General features: G+C 37.7%; 1 protein-coding gene across 2 annotated transcripts in view; it reads left to right on the forward strand.

The window, feature by feature from the left end:
- Nucleotides 1-1,220: 1,220 nt before the first annotated feature.
- LOC127437601 (cyclin-G-associated kinase-like) overlaps nt 1,221-22,492 on the forward strand; it is a 64,098-nt gene continuing 42,826 nt past the window's right edge. For both annotated transcript variants that reach the window (XM_051692632.1, XM_051692640.1), the window contains exons 1-9: nt 1,221-1,559; nt 7,800-7,861; nt 8,445-8,504; nt 11,114-11,228; nt 12,107-12,249; nt 16,091-16,216; nt 16,912-17,001; nt 19,922-20,057; nt 20,149-20,261. In XM_051692632.1, coding sequence (XP_051548592.1) covers nt 1,418-1,559; nt 7,800-7,861; nt 8,445-8,504; nt 11,114-11,228; nt 12,107-12,249; nt 16,091-16,216; nt 16,912-17,001; nt 19,922-20,057; nt 20,149-20,261 — 987 coding nt within the window. In that variant the 5' untranslated portion in view covers nt 1,221-1,417. The remainder of the gene's footprint in view (nt 1,560-7,799; nt 7,862-8,444; nt 8,505-11,113; nt 11,229-12,106; nt 12,250-16,090; nt 16,217-16,911; nt 17,002-19,921; nt 20,058-20,148; nt 20,262-22,492) is intronic.

Genomic DNA, 22,492 nt, shown 5'->3' on the forward strand with positions numbered 1-22,492 from the left:
AGTATTTTGATTACTTTAGAGATTACTTTGCATTTTATTGTCATTTGTTTCATTTAATATTTAGTCCTTTCAGATGGAAAACATTTATACATATAAATGATGCGATCCAAAGTGAATTTGAACAGCGGTGAAACACTTTCTTATGATGTGTTACATTCATACGAGCAGACAGAGAAGTAAGTTTGAAGTAAGTTTGGAGCAGAAGAAATAGAAATAAACCTTGTGTAAATTGTCAGCTTTACGCTAAGATAAAATGCTATTTCTAGCCATTTTACATGCAAATGTTACCAGGCACGATCATATTTTTTTATCAAGAAAATTCACGTTAGATCATCATTTCTATTTTTCTAATAAGACCTTTGATATTAGGGCAAAAATCATATTCTTGATCATAATTTTTGTATTGTTTTCCTGTAAAAATATCTAAAAATCCTTAAAACAAGATCAGTTTGATTGATCTTGTTTTAGAAACAACACTGCATAAGATATTTAGGTTTTTCAGAGAATGTATCTTTAAAAAGTGAAAAAATCTACCAGTGCTGAAGAAGTAATCCAAAGTATTTAGAATGTTTTACTGACCTTCAGTAATCTAACAGAATACGTTACAAAATTAATTTTACAGCATATATTCTGTAATCTGTAGTGGAATACATTTCAAAAGTAACCCTCCCAACCCTGTATATATATATATATATATTCTAGTTCTTTAAATTTGTTAAGGGAAGATGTGCATTTTCTGATCATTTTTTACATTTAGATATGTGTTTAGCATGGATGGATGATGTACATTCAGTATGTTTAAACAGCAAATAAATGGAAATATTTGCTAATTTAGTTGTGAAATCTTGAAAGTTATATTATGAATTCAGATTAATTGCACTCATTTCTAGGTTATAATGAATAATGATGTTTGAAATGTACAATAATTCTTAAAAAATGTGCATAGAACCATGTTTGACAATACCTGAGTACTTTCTGTCAGGGTCGAGACATTATAGCATAGATAAATACAGGATGCATACTATATACACATTCTACAGTCTTTAGGACTTTTCAAGAGTATAAGTAAACTGTCAGTTGACTTTAATGTGTAAATGGTATGGGATGCACAAAACCTCCAAAACGTCTTAATTTATTCTTCTTTAGCTTTCACATATTAGACAGACCTGCCAAACCAGAAGAGAGTTTGAGAGCAAGTCGTCTGCGTGACGTCACCGGCCCACGTTAGCACCTCGCGGAAATACCGCCGCGAGCAGGTCGATCGGAACCGGGAGTTGTGATGTTTTTACACTCGAATAGAGAGTTTAATATCATAAAACCCATTGTTATCTAGTCATATCACTAGTTGAGTTAGTGCTGTTGTCCTGAAACCGCAGTCGGTTCCGGTTGATAAGCGCCACAGAAAAGTGGGGACAAAATGTCCCTGTTCCAGTCAGCGCTCGATTTCCTGGCTGGGCCCGGCGGATCCACCGGCGCCAGCCGCGATCAGAACGACTTCGTCGGGCAGGTGGTTGAGCTCGGGGAGTTGAAGCTCCGGATCAAACGAGTCATCGCGGAAGGTAAATGATTCAATATAGCAGCAGGCTAGCCATGCTAACGTCTGTTTGTTTTTATTAACCTGTGTCTTTTATTAAAGAACAGCACTGAGTATTATTGTCATACTGTATATTCACATGATGTTGTTATTTACATGCATACAGTGAATGTATATAATTGTGGTTACAGGATAATTGTGTGGATTAAAACCAGCTGGTACGTTGTTAGCATGTCACTTGTCTCTGATGCACCTGACCATTAACTCACATATTTCAAATGTTCATCTTTATGTTTTCACTAATCTTGTTTGTTTTGAGCCATACAGATATATTTGTATGTATGTCATTTACTTTTATATTAATGGCACCAATATTTACTTCTATATAAATATGCTCTTGACCATTAATTCATAGTTCAAATTCATATTGCATATGGTTATCTGTATGGTTAAACTGCTCTTCAGATATTTGTATATCTATGCAGACATTGCGATGCAATGGTATTATATTGGAATACTATAGTACTGAAAGATTACCATATTCATATACCATGGTATTTATGTGGTACTCTAATGTTACTCAAAGAGTGCCGTGGTGTATTGCGAATAAAAAATGGCATTGCCATAATACATGTCTGAAAAAACAAAAACAAAAAACATGATACCATCTCCAAAAAAACTACACTGCAAAAAAAGACAAGGAAAAAAAAAGTGTACTGTTTACTTTCCTTCTTGTGTTAAGCATAAACCCCACTTAATTTAGCTAGAGTTCTCTGAAAACAAGACTTAATATCTTAATGTTATTCTGATTCTCAAGTATTTTATCTTGATTTATGGATGTTTAGATTAGGGATGCACCGATTAAAAAATCTTGGCCAATACTGTTACTGATACAGAGTTTAACAAAACACCATAGGCCGATACAGATATTTTCCACTTACCTTATTTTGTCATCTGATCAATGTTTTATGTAGGAATTATGCTTTTAAAAATGTACAAAGAAGTACAAAAGCTTTTTTACCATTCTAACTATACAGTAAATAATTTCCATTGAACATGGATTGGATCTGTTGAACACATGACATTTTATAAGTGTGCAAGGCCATGTTGCGATTTCAATCTTAATTCAATCAATAATGCAGCATTAATGGATAGTATACAAATGTCTCAGAAGTCAAAGTGCTGGTTTCAAAGTGTTTACGATGGTTTGTCTCATTATATAGCCTGTATGTAAGTGCCTCACTACTTTCACGTCCATCTAATGCGGTTTTTCCACATTAATGTGAGAATGAGAGAATAAAAATGTTACTTGTTCTTAGGAGTGCCAACCCGTCTACATATTGTGACTATTATTAGCCTATTTCTGGATTGTGCATTTGAATTCACAGAGTTTTAACAAAGTGTGTTACTAATTAATAATAAATAAACAATCGGTTTTTCATATCGGCGTTTTCATGCTTATAACCGATATGTTGATGGTTTTAATTTGGTCAATTATTGGCCGATAAATATCAGCAGCCGATACATCTAAAATAATCATTAGTTTAGATGTTTTTACCATCAAAAATAAAAAAAACTCAAGTGAGAACATGATTTTTATTTTTTTTGCCATGTATGACAGAACAATGGTAATTTTTAGGGTGCCATTAAAATGCACCTCATTTGCATGTCCACATAAATTAAAAATTTTTTTCAACATTTTTGACTTATTTCAAAAGTTTATCAGTCTGTTTATGCATTTCAACTTTGTTTTGAGGAATACAGTTAAATATACAGGTGTATCTCAATAAATTAGAATGTCAGGGGGCCTGGGTAGCTCAGTGGTAAAATACGCTGGCTACCACCCCTGGAGTTCGCTAGTTCGCTAGTTTGAATCCCAGGGCGTGCTGAGTGACTCCAGCCAGGTCTCCTAAACAACCAAATTGGCCCGGTTGCTAGGGAGGGTAGAGTCTCATGGGGTAACCTCCTCGTGGTCGCTATAATGTGGTTTGTTCTCGGTGGGGCGCATGGTGAATTGAGCGTGGTTGCCGCGGTGGATGGCGTGAAGCCTCCACACGCGTTATGTCTCCGTGGCAACTCGCTCAACAAGCCACGTGATAAGATGCGCGGGTTGACTGTCTCAGACGCGGAGGCAACTGGGATTCGTCCTCCGCCACCTGGACTGAGGCGAATCACTACGCGACCACGAGGACAAGGACTTAGAGCGCATTGGGAATTGGGCATTCCAAATTTGGAGAAAAAGGGGAAAAATCCCCCCCAAAACTAAATAAATAAATAAGAATGTCGTGGAAAGTTCATTTCAGTAATTCAACTCAAATTGTGAAACTCGTGTATTAAATAAATTCAGTGCACACAGACTGAAGTAGTTTAAGTCTTTGGTTCTTTTAATTGTGATGATTTTGGCTCATTAACAAAAACCCACCAATTCACCATCTCAACAAATTAGAATACATCATAAGAAAAATGTAATTTTTTTTTACACCATAAAAAAAAAAAAACATTTTTAGTGAATTGTTGGCCTTCTGGAAAGTATGTTCATTTACTGTATATGTACTCAATACTTGGTAGGGGCTCCTTTTGCTTTAATTACTGCCTCAATTCGGCGTGGCATGGAGGTGATCAGTTTGTGGCACTGCTGAGGTGGTATGGAAGCCCAGGTTTCTTTGACAGTGGCCTTCAGCTCATCTGCATTTTTTGGTCTCTTGTTTCTCATTTTCCTCTTGACAGTACCCCATAGATTCTCTATGGGGTTCAGGTCTGGTGAGTTTGCTGGCCAGTCAAGCACACCAACACCATGGTCATTTAACCAACTTTTGGTGCTTTTGGCAGTGTGAGCAGGTGCCAAATCCTGCTGGAAAATGAAATCAGCATCTTTAAAAAGCTGGTCAGCAGAAGGAAGCATGAAGTGCTCCAAAATTTCTTGGTAAACGGGTGCAGTGACTTTGGTTTTCAAAAAACACAATGGACCAACACCAGCAGATGACATTGCACCCCAAATCATCACAGACTGTGGAAACTTAACCCTGGACTTCAAGCAACTTGGGCTATGAGCTTCTCCACCCTTCCTCCAGACTCTAGGACCTTGGTTTCCAAATGAAATACAAAACTTGCTCTCATCTGAAAAGAGGACTTTGGACCACTGGGCAACAGTCCAGTTCTTCTTCTCCTTAGCCCAGGTAAGACGCCTCTGACATTGTCTGTGGTTCAGGAGTGGCTTAACAAGAGCAATACGACAACTGTAGCCAAATTCCTTGACACGTCTGTGTGTGGTGGCTCTTGATGCCTTGACCCCAGCCTCAGTCCATTCCTTGTGAAGTTCACCCAAATTCTTGAATCGATTTTGCTTGACAGTCCTCATAAGGCTGCGGTTCTCTTGGTTGGTTGTGCATCTTTTTCTTCCACACTTTTCCTTCCACTCAACTTTCTGTTAACATGCTTGGATACAGCACTCTGTGAACAGCCAGCTTCTTTGGCGATGAATGTTTGTGGCTTACCCTCCATGTGAAGGGTGTCAATGATTGTCTTCTGGACAATTGTCAGATCAGCAGTCTTCCCCATGATTGTGTAGCCTAGTGAACCAAACTGAGAGACCATTTTGAAGGCTCAGGAAACCTTTGCAGGTGTTTTGAGTTGATTAGCTGATTGGCATGTCACCATATTCTAATTTGTTGAGATAGTGAATTGGTGGGTTTTTGTTAAATGTGAGCCAAAATCATCACAATTAAATGAACCAAAGACTTAAACTACTTCAGTCTGTGTGCATTGAATTTATTTAATACACGAGTTTCACAATTTGAGTTGAATTACTGAAATAAATGAACTTTTCCACGACATTCTAATTTATTGAGATGCACCTGTACATTCATAATTGCGGGTCGGTCAGTAGCATCTTTATGTACATACAATAGGCAATAGCCTACAATTTAATACAATATACATAATCACTTAAATATTTGAAAGACAGCTTAAAAACTGTGCTTATGTTGAAGACCAAAATATATGGACCTGTATTGTGTATGTCAAGTTGTGTATTCTTGTTACACCCATAGTGTTGAGGTCTGTGGAATTACGAAAATAAGATCAGTTACTCCATAACCCCTCATATAACTCAAGACAATCATTGACAGTCAATGTTGCCCATTGGCTCAGCAATGTGTCTTGTGGATATCTCAAGGTCTGTTCTGGGTGAACAAGAAGGGTTTACATGGGTTTGGTGAAGCTTAGTGATTAAAGGTCTGTCCTGGTACCAAATGGTTACAGGTTCGAACTCTGAAAAGGTTTGTGATTATCCATGAGCTTTCACCATTGTGCCCTCAGAAAAGGCAGTTTACCTCAGTTTGCAGTATATATAATAAGTGTGGATAAAAACACCATGTAATAAAAAAATTGCTAAGTATAGAAAGGGAGAGTTAGGTTTTATTAGTGTCATGTACACCATTCTTAAACAACTATTGTGTTTGGTTAGCTGTTTGGGGCCAACCTTTCTCCCTATGACTAAGTATTGTTTACATAATAGTGGGTTGTATATGCATTGTATCATGTTCTTTGAATCATAAAGACACTTTTTTTTTCTTTTTGCATTATTTTGTTTTGGTTTCTCATTTTAGTGTTAATGTTTGGACTGAAATGATTAGCCGAATTTTAATCAGTCATGCATTGTTGTGTTCGGCAATGGCTGTAATATTAGAAAAGACCAGATCAGATGGAGACTGCTGTTCAGTATACTTCATATTTATCTAATTGCTCTACTAATGCAGTTGTTTTGTACTTTTTTTTTCCCGGCGAATTTGCGTTGCGTGTGAATGCACTGTAACGTGAAACTCTAAAGCTCCTTTTGATTCGTGCAGCCTGACTCAGGCCACGCTTGGTATTCATTTACCCATTGCCATGGTTACAGGCCGTTGTGGCCACTTGAGGGTTTCGAAAGCGTCCATAAATACCTGGCATTGTCAATTTTGTTCAGCTCAAGACTTACACACCTATGCGTAGCTTGTTGACGTCTTTTATGTGTTCATAAAGCCATACTTGGAGAAAAAGTAGAAAACTGTCTTTAAAATGTTATATATTGTCAATGAATCATCAGTAAATTATGCTGTAATTAAAGGAGTAGTTCCCCCAAAAATGAAAATTCTCTCATCATTTACTCACACTCATGCCATCCCAGATGTGTATGACTTTCTTTTTTCTGCAGAACACTTATGAAGATTTTTAGAAGAATATTTCAGCTTTGTAGGTCCGTACAATGCAAGTGAATTGTGGCCAGAACTTTGAAGCTCCAAAAAGTACATAAAGGCAGCATAAAAGTAATCCATACGACTCCAGTGGTTTAATCCATGTCTTCAGAAGTGATCTAATAGATTTTGGGTGAGTAAATGATGAGAGAATTTTCATTTTTGGGTGAACTACTTCTTTAGCTAAATTTTGTGCTCGTATAGTGTGAAATTGTTGCAGTGTTGATTTTTTTTTTCCTGTTTAAATGTCAAGCACCCACATACATAATGTCAGTGTTGCAGGCTGTTTCTGGACCAAATGACATTGCACTGAAAATCCAGTTTGTTGCCTGTTGTTCCAGCACAAACACCACACCATTTTAAAGCCTCAGACCTTGTGAAATGCTGGTCATCGCAGAACATCTTTATACCATGGGCATCTCAGTCTCTCTTCATTTCAGACTCAATACGAAACCCATCCCTTGAGCGCTTTTCTTTCTTCTTGCAGGAAATTGATGTATATCCTCACAGATATAGTGTGTAAAACTGGTATGAGATGGTGATATGATGGTGTACTAACAGGAACTACACAAAACATAGGTTTCTTGATGATGAAATGGTGTGTAAAATGGAGGTTTATGGGAGATCATGTCAAAATCTGACTCTCTTTTAGGAATGATTCATTAGGCTGTATCATATCACAGCTGCAGACGTAATACCATACTTCCATGTCTCTCTGTTTGCTTAAAATTCACTGCTGTTGGCAGTGGTTTCTCTCTGTTTATGTTATTAATGCACTGTGGAAGACTCATTGAGGTTATGTTTATAATGGCTGACCATTAGTGCTGCTGAGTCATCCAAACTCTTTTGTGAAATGCCACTCAAAAACATGTCTCCTTTCTAACAGACCAATATTTATTTTCTAGGAAATGTCTTTCTCGTATCCTGTTTGTAACGGAATCTTAATTCATCACAAAACCAGATCAGAATTCATTATCAAGTTCATCTTTGCATCACATATTTGATCATATAATGTTGTCTCGCTCTGTCTACAGGTGGCTTTGCATTTGTGTATGAAGCTCAGGATTTGGGCAGCAGTAAGGACTATGCCCTCAAGGTATGATGATGTCGTCACACGGAAAATTATTTAACATAGTCTCATGGCAACTCTTAATAATTTGTACGAGATGGTGAAATTCGACTTGGCTTGTACGAAAGGTACAACCTTTATTCCCATAGAGACAAACCAGTCAATAAACAGAATCTCAATTCACTACAATACAGGCATCGAAGTTTAGCTAACCTCCTATCCAGCACTTTACATTAAATTTAGTTACTCATTCTATATTTATTCATGCTAGATAAAATTACCGATGTATGTCAGTAACCTGCAATACTCTTCCCTCGTCTTGTTGGGTAAGGAGTTAGACTTTATAACTATGGATTAAATTTCAGAAAAATCATTATGACTGGACCATTTGCTGGTTTGTTTTTCTCTATGGGAGTAAAAGTTGTACGTTCTTGTACGAGCTGTCTTATTTGATTTCGCCATCTTGACTAATTAGTAGGAATTGTCATGAGACTGGGTTGCTACTGTATTACAGATAATCTCAATTGATTCAGTGTGTACTGTCATATGTGTTAAGTGTTGAGTCATTAAGAGGCTACATGAAGTCACAAAGGCAATGTTGTGTTTGCAGAGGCTTCTCTCTAATGAAGAGGAAAAGAACAAAGCCATCATTCAGGAAGTCTGCTTCATGGTAAGAATTAAAAAGTGAGAGGCTGCCAAATTATTGGCCGAATTGTTACACCATATCCTAAGTAGATGTGACACAATAAAACATCATGTTCAACATTGTGTGTCAAGATAAAAAAATCAAAAAATTCGGTTTTTAGACCGAAGCTTGGTTACTGTTTGGTGTATAAATTATAATTGAGATGAATTGTTATTCTGTTTGGTATTATAAATTATAATCTAAATACAAAGTTAATACAACTAAATAATGTTTATTTTATTTATGAACTATGAATTTATTTATGACAGACGTTTGCTTTGTTTGAGACATGTTCTGATTGGCTGTGATTTTTATTACTTAGTGCGCTATTTCGCTTTCATCATTTCGTCATTTATATCTAAAGTGAACGTTGCAGCTGGGCAAAAAAATGGTTTGTATTTATATTGGACTTGAAGTGTAAATGCAGCCTAATAGACCTATCGCTTTCTAGTATGCCATTAATATTAATTAAACAACAAAGAAAAGGAGAAAACCACATGCTGGTTTTGGCTGGATAACTTTAGTAGCTTTAAAGGGGTCATGACATTACTTATTTTTTTTATTTTTTTTTATCCCCAATTTGGAATGCCCAATTCCTAAATGACATGACTTTTTTTTATTATTTTAATAAATTTTTTGAGGTTCACTTATAATATTAGTAGTTTTTCTTTTTTTTTTTTTTGCACAAAAAACAGTCATATATTTGTAAAACTTGATCATTTTCCTCCCTCATTCTGACCCTCTGTCAGAAAAGCTCTGTTTTGGTGCAGCTTCTCCTTTAAGACTTGACAGTAAACTCCCACTGTTCTGATTGGCTCTTTGCTCTTGATTTACCTGCTCTCTCTACTTGCCATCTCGCTGCTACTGGGCAGGGCTACTGAAGTGATAAGGTAAAGTAGGTGTTGATGTGTTGTTGTGGAGGCGGTCAGATGCAAATTTCTACCACACTGTAGAGATCTGCAGCTCGACCCGGGCCATATGGGATCCGAGAACCCGACGCACTCACAGACGCGCGAATGGATGAGTTAGGGGCCGTTCACACTGAACGTGTTTTTGCGCGCATGTTCTGTTTTCCCATTCTTTTCCAATGTAAACACATGCTACACAAATGTCTTTGACATTTGCACCACGTCTCGCTTTTTCTTCAGTACCTCGTGCAGGACCGGCACATTTTAAACACCATGTCAAGTTAAAAAGAACTTCAAATTGTCAAAAACGCATATCGAGACACCTGCGCTCTGTTTCATCCTTTGCGCTTCGTCTAGATTGTTTTCAGCACAGTTGTCACAACGATTCAACAATCTAAACAAGTTAAGGCTGCATAGAGGGGACTGTTGCATTGTTTCATTTTATTCCACACTGTTCTGCACCAAGTGAAGTTTCAGGGCATAAACGGTGAGGCAATGCTTTTGTCCCCTTCTGCTCTAGTGTACTGAGGGGCGGCTGTGTCTCGTTAAAACTGTGTATGTTTACTCTTTCAGTACTGTTACGATTGTTGCCTATATGCTTACATAAAATATAGCCAATTGCAACAGTACTTGCTAGGAGAAGAAATTAGATAGTAAGCGATTTCAGGTCGGTTTTGGGCTTAAAATCTGACACCACACGGTCTCGGGTACGGATCGGGTTTGGGTTTCATTTTAAGGCCCGTGCAGACCTCTACCACACTGTGACATCAGAGTATGGAGGAAATAGAAAACGAGTCATTGTGGCAGGTTGATTTCAACAAATGCTCTTTTTGCAGTGAGGAGAAAGTTTTGAGTTCTGAAACTTACAGTATGTTTTTATAATACAGTGAACTGTTATATGTGAAAAGATCAAGGAAAATTGAGTTCCTCTTGTCATGACCCCTTTAAAAAGTATAAATGTTTTATAATCATACATTGAGGACCAGGAATTTAAGTAGCTTTATGTCACATTTCATTGCTTTTTTTCCCTATCAATTTCTGAATGTTCACTTATATTCGATACTGCTGCTAAAATAGCTTTAAGCACTGTTTTCTTAATTTGTATCTTTTTTTCTATTGTTTTTACACTCCAAATCATTTTAAGATTCACGCATTTCAATTTTATAACAAAATTCTATTAAACTGAATTGAGTCATCTTTAAATAAAATGTAAAAAACCTAAATAACGTAAGTTTTTATTCATTTTGTTTTGTTAAAAGTCACAGTTCAATTTCAAATATCAATTTTGTTATGAGATTGGAATGTGTAAATCTTAAAAATAAGCTAAAATATTTTTTGAGTGTATTTGTTTTAATGCTTATATATTTTTTTCTTTGTTCTTTTTTACTGACTGTTTACTTCTATTGGATAATTATTTGAGAACTTGAAGCAATGTTGACTTAAATTGCTTCCATGTGTCAGCAAAATGGACATTTCTCTGAAATTGTGAATTGGAATCGAATTAGGAAATCTTTATCGATCCCCAGTCCTAGTTGTGCCTAGTTAGCACACTGTGTTATTGTTTACCAGTTAATCTGTTACCATTACTCATTCTCTTAACACTTCAGCACAAACTTTATCTAAGAGTTATAGGATGCAAAAACTATCCTCAGCGCACTGACTCTTCTTTCCATGTCATTTATGTAGAAAAAGCTGTCTGGTCATCCTAATGTTGTGCAGTTCTGCTCCGCTGCATCCATCAGTAAAGAAGAGTCAGACACGGGACAGGCCGAGTTCCTCATCCTCACTGAACTCTGTAGAGGTACACACACACACACACACACACATACACTTTTGTGAAAGCACATTAACACACTGCTCTAAACAAATGGATAATTATTAATTTCGGGATGGTCTCTGATTTAAATTCTCTGATTCATACATTTTAAATCTGACCTTGGTAACAGCAAAATGCTTTTTTATAAAAGCGACATGGAAACTGATCCCGGCCAAAAATTATAATTTTTTCATCATTTACTCTCCGTCTCAAACTTGTTTGACTTTCTTTCTTCTGCTGAACACAAACAAAGATTTTTGCATTGTTTGTCCATACAGCACAAGTCAGCGGGGTCCAAAACTTTAAGCTCCAAAAGAGTAATCCATATGACTCAAGTGGTTTAATCCATGATTTCTGAAGAGATACGATCGGTTTTGAGTGAGAAACAAAGCAAAATGTAACCCCTTTCTCACAACAAGCACGAGGAAGTGTAATGGAGCGTAAGAAGTGGAATCGTCTCATGATCGCACAGAGGAGACTGCAGATGTCAAGATTTATAGTGAAAAAGGAGTTACATTTTGGACTGTTTCTCACCCAAGCTGTTCATATCACTTTAGAAGGCATGGATTAAACCACTGGAGTCTTATGGATAACCTTTATGCTGCCTTTATGTCCTTTTTGGAGCTTGAAAGTGTTGGACCCCATTGACTTGCATTGTACGGACAAACAGACATCATAATTTGTGTCCCACAGAAAAAAGAAAGTCACACACGTTTGAGACGATATCAGGGTGAGTAAATGATGAGAGAATGATACTTTTTTTGGTGAACCATTCTTTTTTTTGTTTTACATATTTCACTCTCTCTCATTCACTTTTGTCAGTTTCCTGTGTTTATACTGACCTCGCCCTCTGTTTCCTGTAGGTCAGCTGGTTGACTTTGTGAACAAGGTGGAGCAGAAAGGACCAATGTCATGTGACACGGTTCTGAAGATTTTTTACCAGTCATGTCGTGCTGTACAGCACATGCACAAACAGTCTCCACCAATTATACACCGGGACCTGAAGGTAAGGCACCTCCCCATATCAGACTGTGGTTTAAATACTTCAGTGAGAGAGTGCACTCACTGAACATCGCGGCATTATACAGTATGAACAAAGAAGAGGTAGTTATTGAGGAAGAAATCGGGTGAATCTCATGAAAACACATTCCGGTCATTTTTCACCCCAAAATCAGAAAGAAAATATATACAATATTTAATATAATTTATTAAGTAATTTATTTTATTTATATATATATATATATATATATATATATATATATATATATATATATAAGCAATATCACACGAGCAAGAGTGCAATATGGCCCTACATAAGCACTGTTGTGATTCGGCCGCAGGCAGAGTGCCGTAGGTAATCACACCCAAGCAGAGTTGCTGTCAGCTTTCTGAAGATCAGCTTTCTCATTGGAAAAATAGCCGTCCAAGCAGGGGTATTTCTCCCTATTTCGTGGTAGCTGGTGCGCTTGAGTCTTTCACTATAGAAACTGCCATCTCCTCTGCCATTTTAAACAGTAGTTCCTCTCCAATGTGGAAACTCCAGTAAGAGGTAAGCGCCTTGAGTTCTGTAATTAGTCAGTCTGTTGTGTCTCTCAGCTGTGATGAGCCTTAATGCTGAAGTTGTTCATTTAAAGCCATTTAAAGCTATTTTCTAGCTTTAGTAGTGTAATAGTAATACAAGCGATCACGGAGCGCTGTTGTATTTAAACACTGGCTGACGCGGATTCACTTCACGTCACCTAACTGGTTCATATTACACACAAAAATGATCTTTTGCCACCACCTGCTGGCTAACATGTAATGTAAAAAAACAAATACATGTAAGAGACACACATACAGTAGCTCTTAACACATCTGCACTGCTCTTACACTTTAGTTTAGAACAGCACGAACACAAGCGGAGTGATACACACAGTGAAGCGTCTGAGTGCTGATGGTATGAGACCACCAGTGCTCATGGAACGTCTCTCATCCAATCAGATTCAAAGGCCAGAACTAACTGTTTTGTGTGTGTATATATATATATATATATATAGGGTGCTTAGGGTCATTGTGGTGCTGGAAAGTCCAAGAGCGTCCCATACGCAGCTTTTGTGCAGAAGAATGGAAATTGTCTGCCAGTATTTTCTGATAACATGCTGCATTCATCTTGCCATCAATTTTCACAAGATTCCCCGTGCCTTTAGAGCTCACACACCCCCAAAACATCAGTGAGCCACCACCATGCTTCACAGTGGGGATGATATTCTTTTCACTATAGGCCTTGTTGACCACTCTCCAAACATAGCGCTTATGGTTGTGACCATAAAGCTCTATTTTGGTCTCGTCACTCCAAATTACAGTGTGCCAGAAGCTGTGAGGCGTGTCCAGGTGTTGTCGGGCATATTGTAACCGGGCTTTTTTGTGGCACTGGCGCAGTAAAGGCTTCTTTCTGGCAGCTCGACCATGCAGCTAATATTTGTTCAAGTATCGTCGTATTGTGCTCCTTAAAACAATCACACTGCCTTTTTCCAAAGCAGCCTGTATTTCTCCTGAGGTTACCTGAGGGGGTTTTTTTGTATCCCAAACAATTCTTGTGGCTGAAATCTTTCTTGGTCTACCTGACCTTGGCTTGGTATCGAGAGATCCCCGAATTTTCCACTTCTTAATAAGTGATTGAACAGTACTGACTGGCATTTTCAAGGCTTTGGATATCTTTTTATATCCTTTTCCATCTTTATAAATTTCCATTTCCTTGTTACGCAGGTCTTTTGACAGTTCTTTTCTGCTCCCCATGGCTCAGTATCTAGCCTGCTCAGTGCATCCACATGAGAGCTAACAAACTCATTGACTATTTTTTACGCAGACACTAATTGCAATTTAAAAAGCCACAGGTGTGGGAAATTAACCTTTAATTGCCGTTTAAACCTGTGTGTGTCACCTTGTGTGTCTGTAACAAGGCCAAACATTCAAGGGTATGTAAACCTTTAATCAGGGCCATTTGGGTGATTTCTGTTATCATTATGATTTAAAAAGGAGCCAAACAACTATGTGATAATAAATGGCTTCATATGATCACTATCCTTAAATAAAAGAATTTTTTTTTTTTTTTCAAAATCAATGCCAAAATTTCACAATTTCTGCCAGGGTATGCAAACTTTTGAGCACAACTGTGTGTGTGTGTGTGTGTGTGTGTGTGTGTGTGTATGTATGTGTGTATATATATATATATTTAATAAATTAAGAGACCACTGCAAAATGATCAGTTTCTCTGGATTTACTATTTATAGGTATGTGTTTGAGTAAAATTAACATTTTAGTTTTATTCTATAAAGTACTGACAACATTTCTCCCAAATTCCAAAATAAAAATATTGTCATTTGAAGCATTTATTTGCAGAAAATGACAACTGGTCAAAATAACAAAAAAGATGCAGTGTTTTCATACCTCGAATAATGCAAAGAAAACAAGTTCATATTCATTTAAAAAAAAAAAAAAAATACTAATGTTTTAACTTAGGAAGACTTCAGAAATCAATATTTGGTGGAATAACCCTGATTTTCAATCACAGCTTTCATGCGTCTTGGCATGTTCTCTACCAGTCTTTCACATTGCTGTTGGGTGACATTATGCCACTCCTGGTGCAAAAATTCAAGCAGCTCGGCTTTGTTTGACGGCATGTGGCCATCCATCTTCCTCTTGATCACATTCCAGAGGTTTTCAATAGGGTTCAGGTCTGGAGATTGGGCTGGCCATGACAGGGTCTTGATCCGATGCTCCTCCATCCACACCTTGATTGACCTGGCTGTGTGGCATGGAACGTTGTCCTGCTGGAAAAAACATTCCTCAGAGTTGGGGAACATTGTAAGAGCAGAAGGAAGCAAGTTTTCTTCCAGGATAACCTTGTACATGGCTTTATAAATGCATCCTTCACAAAGATGAATCTGCCCGATTCCAGCCTTGCTGAAGCACCCCCAGATCATCACCGATCCTCCACCAAATTTCACAGTGGGTGTGAGAATCTGTTGCTTGAAGGCCTCTCCAGGTCTCCGATGACCAGGTGGAGGATCGGTGATGATCGGGGAGTGATAATTTTGCAGTGGTCTCTTAATTTTTTTTTTCAGAGCTGTGTGTGTGTGTGTGTGTGTGTGTGTGTGTGTGTGTGTGTGTGTGTGTGTGTGTGTGTGTATATATATATATATATATATATATATATATATATATATATATATATATATATATACACAAACTGTATTCAGACATGTAAGATTTTTTTATTGTCTTAATTATTTTTAATTTTTTTGCATGAAAAAAATGAAGTTTATTTTTAGGACTATTATTAAGATGTTTTACATTGTAGCATTATTTTTAATTCTTAAGTTCTTTTTTTTCTTTTGATTTTGGCTGTAAATATGACCCGGACATGTTCTTGACAGGTTTTCTGAGATTCAGCCAAAAAGTCATGACTCATGAGAGACGGTGTGTTATGGTGATTTTACCATGGTTAAGAAGTGTTATGCATGATATGAAGCTTACCATGGTACTAATGCATGGCCTTGATTTATTTATTGCTTTTATAAAACTCCAGCAACAACATTATGATAAAATACTCCTATGTTCAGTGTTTTGATAATAATCACAATAAAACAAATTCTGTGAAAAGTAGTAAGAATAGAATAGTAGAAGTAATATTGCAAATAAATAGAAAGCAGAAAACTGTGTATAGTTGCCACAAGTTAAAATAATGAGTGGGATCAGGTGCGTATAAAGTATATCGTTATTTTCCTTTTTTTTTTTTCTTAGATGTGACTCATCAGATCAGATTTTATTGGCAGACCTGACTAGTGCCAAATGTTTTCTATTTGCAGATCGAGAATTTGCTAATCAGTCATCAGGGCACCATAAAGTTGTGCGACTTCGGCAGTGCCACAACCATCGCACATTATCCAGACTACAGCTGGTCTGCTCACAAGAGATCAATGGTAGAGGACGAGGTAAGAAACTAGAGTCTAGTGTTCTTCCCCAACCGGACTATCCGGTCTTTATGTAACATATTAACATAAATCTCAATTCCAAGTTTACTTTGCCATGACGTGATTGTCATATGGTTGGTTTATTGTGCCATAACTTCTATTGTGATTCATCGATTAATGCATAATATTTGTGGAAATTATTACCTATGGCCAGGGAGACATATTTTGCGGTTATGGTATTACATTCATTGGCTGTTTCCTGGTAAAGCATTGGATTATTAAATTGTTTTGTTGATTCAATTAGTTTGTTGTGTTTCTGGCCCTCTTAAATCAGTTATTGGGAGTAAACTGAAATGCGCAAACGCCACATTTCTAAATGAACATCTGTTTGCACTTCTTAAATGGAAGTTTATTTTCTAATAATGACCCCTTTTTTTATTTTAAAATCTTTCAGCAAAGTTTGTAATGCAGTTTATATATGCTTTGTAGTTAATTGTTTGTAGTAGTAGTAGTAGTAGTAGTAGTACAGTATGTTTAGGGTTAACACAATGGTAAAAAACTGAACAGTTGGACTAAATGGTGACGAGAGGATATTGATATTTAACATTCTTCATTCATCAATTATTTATTTGAATTCACACCGGCAAATGAAGACCTAATAAATAATAAATAAACCCTCCTTTTCCCCTTTCTCTTTTATTCTGTACCACTCTCAGATTACTAGAAACACGACTCCAGCATACAGGACACCAGAGATGATAGACCTGTATTCCAACTACCCAATAAATGAGAAACAAGACATATGGGTGAGTTTGGTTATTGTGACATATTTCTGGGTGAAATAGGATGTTCAACTGAAATGGTGATGTCTGATGAACAGAAACATCATTTCAGAGGAAGAGCAAGTTATTACATTTAGATGAAAAATTACAAAGTAATATGAATATTTTTTTCTTTGAAATATTGTGCAATGATGAATCGTGCATAGTAAGACCAGGAATGTGTAGTAACTAGTGCTGTCTGTCGATTAAAATATTTAACTATTATTTAATAGCAGATTTTGAAAGTGCTGAAACTTGACTTTACATGTACTTCTTTTCCTGTCGGAATGCATTTAGCTACGTCTTAGTAAAGAAAAAAAATAAACAATATGTAACTAATGGTTTATTAACATCTTCCAATCAAAGCGTTCCACAGTATAAAGATAGAAATGCACTAAATTAGCACCAATTTAGGTAACACTAAAGGAATAGTTCTCTCAAAAATTAAAATTCTCTCATCATTAACTCGCACTCATGCCATCCCAGATGTGTATGAAAAATATTTTAGCTCTGTAGGTCCATACAATGCAAGTGAATGGTGGCCAGAACTTTGAAGCTAAAAGTAATCCATAAATTTCTGGTGGTTTAATCCATGTCTTCAGAAGCGACATGATAGTGTGTGTGAAAAACAGATCAATATTTAAGTCCTTTTTTAGTATAAATCTCCACCTTTGACCAGTAGGTGGCGATATGCATGAAAAATGCGAATTGGCAAAAAAAAAAAAAAAAACACGAAAGTGAATGTGGAGAGTTATAAACTCGGCAAAAAAAGAAACATCCTCTCACTTTCAACTGCTTTTATTTTCAGCAAACTTAATGTGTAAATATTTGTATGAACATAAAAAGATTAAACAACTAAGACATAAATTGAACAAGTTTCACAGACATGCGACTGTCAGACATGGAATAATGTGTCCCTGAACAAAGGGGGGGTCAAAAGTAACAGTCAGTATCTGGTGTGGCCACCAGCTGCATTAAGTACTGCAGTGCATCTCCTCCTCATGGACTGCACCAGATTTGCCAGTTCTTGCTATGAGATGTTACCCCACTCTTCCACCAAGGCACTTGCAAGTTCCCGGACATTTCTGGGGGGAATGGCCCTGGCCCTCACCCTCCGATCCAACAGGTCCCAGATGTGCTCAGTGGGATTGAGATCCGGGCTCTTCACTGGCCACGGCAGAACGCTGACATTCCTGTCTTGCAGGAAATCACGCACAGAATGAGCAGTATGGCTGGTGGCATTGTCATGCTGGAGGGTCATGTCAGGATGAGCCTACAGGAAGGGTACCACATGAGGGAGGAGGATGTCTTCCCTGTAACGCACAGCGTTGAGATTGCCTGCAATGACAACAAGCTCAGTCCGATGATGCTGTGACACACCGACCCAGACCATGACGGACCCTCCACCTCCAAATCGATCCCTCTCCAGAGTACAGGCCTCGGTGTAATGCTCATTCCTTCGATAAACGCGAGTCCGACCATCACCCCTGGTGAGACAAAACCGCGACTCTTCAGTGAAGAGCACTTTTTGACAGTCCTGTCTGGTCCACCGAAGCTGGGTTTGTGCCCATAGACGATGTTGTTGCTAGTGATGTCTGGTAAGGACCTGCCTTACAACAGGCCTACAAGCCCTCAGTTCAGCCTCTCTCAGCCTATTGCGGACAGTCTGAGCGCTGATGGAGGGATTGTGTTCCTGGTGTAACTCGGGCAGTTGTTGCCATCCTGTACCTGTCCCGCAGGTGTGATATTCGGATGTACCGACCCTGTGCAGGTGTTGTTACATGTGGTCTGCCACTGCGAGGACGATCAGCTGTCCTTCCTGTCTCCCTGTAGCACTGTCTTAGGCGTCTCACAGTACGGACATTGCAATTTATTGCCATCTATGCAGAATGCCTAAGGCACATTCACGCAGATGAGCAGGGACCCTGGGCGTCTTTCTTTTGGTGTTTTTCAGAGTCAGTAGAAAGGTCTCTTTAATGTCCTAAGTTTTTATAACTGTGACCTTAGTTGCCTACCGTCTGTAAGCTGTTAGTGTCTTAATAACTGTTCCACAGGTGCAGGTTCATTATTTGTTTATGGTTCATTGAACAAGCATGGAAAACATTGTTTAAACCCTTTACAATAAAAATCTGTAAAGTTATTTGGATTTTTACAAAATTATCTTTAAAATACGGTGTCTTGAAAAGGGAAGTTTATTTTTTTGCTGAGTTTAGTAACAAAGGACTTTTGTTATTGATCTGTTTTTCAACCACACATCTTATATTGCTTTTGAAGACATGCATTAAACCACTGGAGTCGTATGGATTACTTTTATGCTGCCTTTATATGCTTTTTGGAGCTTCAAAGTTCTGTCTACCATTCACTTGCATTGAATGGACCAACAGGGATGGCCTGAGCATGTGTTGTCACGTTAATTCGATAGCTCTAATAATAACAAAGTAGCGTAAAGTTTTAATTTCATGTTGAAATATGATTGGTCTATATAAGTGTTTGCGTTTTTATCCTAAACAACTGTTACGACACAGCCTCCTGTGTCAGTTTAAAAGTTATCTCTATCCAAATTCCTGACACCAACCGTGACTGCGATGAACAATAGGTAAGGCAATTTTATTTTGGTCACACAGTTTTTGTCACATTGCACTGAATAGCTCCACCCACAGTGACATCTGATTGGTTCAGAATCATCTATATTTAAATTAGCTCCATTTTCGACATCAAATATGTTCTGATTGGCGGATTTTTTCACTTCCTGCAGTCTTTTGCTGTCAGTGAGGACAGAAAATGTACTTTAGGCTTGTCATGAAGCACACGGTTAGGACACTGTAACTGCTGTTGGGTTTTTTTGTGATGATTGTTAACTGTGTTGTTAAAAGGTTGGCTTTGTTATTTTGCTTTGATCCTCTAGGCTCTGGGCTGCATTTTGTATCTGCTCTGTTTTAAGCAGCACCCGTTTGAAGAGGGAGCCAAACTCCAGATCGTCAACGGCAAATATAATATTCCTCAAAATGACACCAAGTACACAGTCTTTCACCAGCTCATCCGTAAGTGTCCTACTAAATGTTTGCTTCTACTGTTGTTCTGCTCCTCTCTAAATGCAACTACATATGCCAGATGTCGTGTATGTTGTTCCAGGGTCGATGTTAAAAATCAACCCAGAGGAGCGGCTGTCAATCAACGAGCTGATCAGCCATCTGCAGGATATCGCAGCAGCCAGAAATGTCAACCCCAAATCGCCCATTACTGAGGTACAGCCAGTCTAACAGAAAATCCATGCTCTCTGCACTATTATGAATTGTTCATAAATCATTCAAATATTTTAGCCTGTGATGCAGGACTTTGGTTTATAGCAAAAAAGAAAATACGTTTTTAATATTGAAATTTTTGTTTTGTGATGAATTTCATAAATGGGCACATTTTATATTTGTCTGCAAAAATAATTGCAAGCATTTAAAGGAACAGTTCACCCAAAACTGAAAATTCATTCATCATTTACTCACCTTCATGCCATCCCAGATGTGTATGACTTTCTTTCTTCTGCAGAACACAAACGATGATTTGTAGAAGATTATCTCAGCTCTTTAGTTCCATTCAATGCAAGTGAATGGTGACCAGAAATTTTAAGCTCCAAAAAGCACATAAAAGCATAATAAAAGTAATCCTTAAGACTCCAGTGGTTAAATCCATATCTTTTAAAGAGATATGATTGGTGTTTGTGAAAAACAGATCAATATTTCAGTCCTTTTTTAGTAAAAATCTCCACTTTCACTTTTTAAAATTAAAAAAAAAAAAATGTATTCGCATTCTGCGTGCATATAGCCACCTAGTGGTCGGGGCTGGTCAAAGGTTGAGATTTATAGTAAATAAGGACTTTAGGATTGATATGTTTCTCACAGGCACCTATTATATCACTTCTGAAGACATGGATTAAACCACTATAGTCTTATGGATTACTTTTATGCTGCCTTTATGTTCTTTTTTGAGCTTCAAAGTTCTGGCCAACATTCACTTGCATTGTGAGGACCTACAGAGCTGAAATATTCTTCTAAAAATCTTCATTTGTGTTCTGCAGAAAAAAGAAAGTCATACACATCTTGAATGGCATGAGGCTGAGTAAATGATGAGAGAACTATTCCTTTAAGGATGAGCCCTTTAGATCAATGCTTTGAAGATCACGAAAAATATAAATTCAGCCAGGTGTGTCCAAACATTGACTTGTAGTGGATATTGGCAATAAATTGGCCACACTGCTCTGCAGATTTCAGCATTGGCCATTGAAAATCCCATTTTGGTCATCCACGTTTATCGATTTGCCCTGATAATAGTAATATCTGCTTCAGAACTGATTGGCTGACTTGTTTTGCTTGAACTAGGCTTTATTGGTGCTTCATTTAAAACAAACCCCTCGTTGTTTCTTGCCCACTTTCTCTCTCACAAACACACATACCCACACCGAGACATGCGGAGTCCCACATACTGATTGCAACTCTCGGAAGAGCCATTTAGAGAAGCCGTTGTCTCTTCCTCTCTTCATGACCTGCCAGAGACAAAGGGCCGTCTCATCTCCCTCTCTCTCTCTCTCTCTCTCTCTCTCTCTCTCTCTCTGTCTCTCACTCACTCACTCTCTCTCTCTCTGTCTCTCTCTCACTCACTCACTCTCTCTCTCTCTCTCTCTCTCTCTCTCTCTCTCTCTCTCTCTCTCTCTGTCTCTCTCTCTCTCTCTCTCTCTCTCTCTCTCTGTGTGTGTGTGTGACCTAATAGCCACTGATCTCACTACATAAGGACAAAAAAAGGATGAAAGCCTTGTAAACAAGATGGAGGAAAAAAAAAATGACATATAGAGCTTTACCAGTCTATTTGATTAAAGGACAAATTTGACGACCGGATCATCCTACAGTACTGTTATTTGGATTATTAATTGTGCATGTGCAGGAATTTCTGCTGAAATGCATCTGATTTTGCCGCTGTGTTTTTGACTAAATATGCTGTTAAAGTAATATTTTCTAGGTTTTTGAATACGTTTTCTCTATTTGTTATCTTAGAGACTTCAAACTCAAACATTGTCATTTTTATTTTTCTTTCAGTTAAGGAAAATGTTGTTTCATTTAGTTTTCATTTTAGTTTAAGTATTCATTAGCTAAAAAAACACTGACAAGTGTGTGGCGCTCTAGTCAACGTTGTTGCTGCATTGCTGCCAGGTTCTTGTGTGCACACATGGTGCAGAAGGCAGCTTTATACTCATCTGATCTGGGTTAAGAAAGGGTTTCGCTCTGGATTAAAGTGATTACCACCATCAGCCAGAAGGAGAGAGAGACAGAGCCTGCAGTGTTTGAATCATCTTGACGTTCTGCTTTCATTGACTTCAGTCATTGAGTCTTTTCATCAGCTTTCTTCCTACTTCTGATCTTAATGTGTAACGGTGTGTTGTCCTGATGAGTCTGTTAAGTCCATACTACTGTCTGAGGTCTGTGTATGATGG

Source organism: Myxocyprinus asiaticus, chromosome 4, assembly GCF_019703515.2.
Source record: "Myxocyprinus asiaticus isolate MX2 ecotype Aquarium Trade chromosome 4, UBuf_Myxa_2, whole genome shotgun sequence".
In the NCBI taxonomy this organism is placed as follows: domain Eukaryota; kingdom Metazoa; phylum Chordata; class Actinopteri; order Cypriniformes; family Catostomidae; genus Myxocyprinus; species Myxocyprinus asiaticus.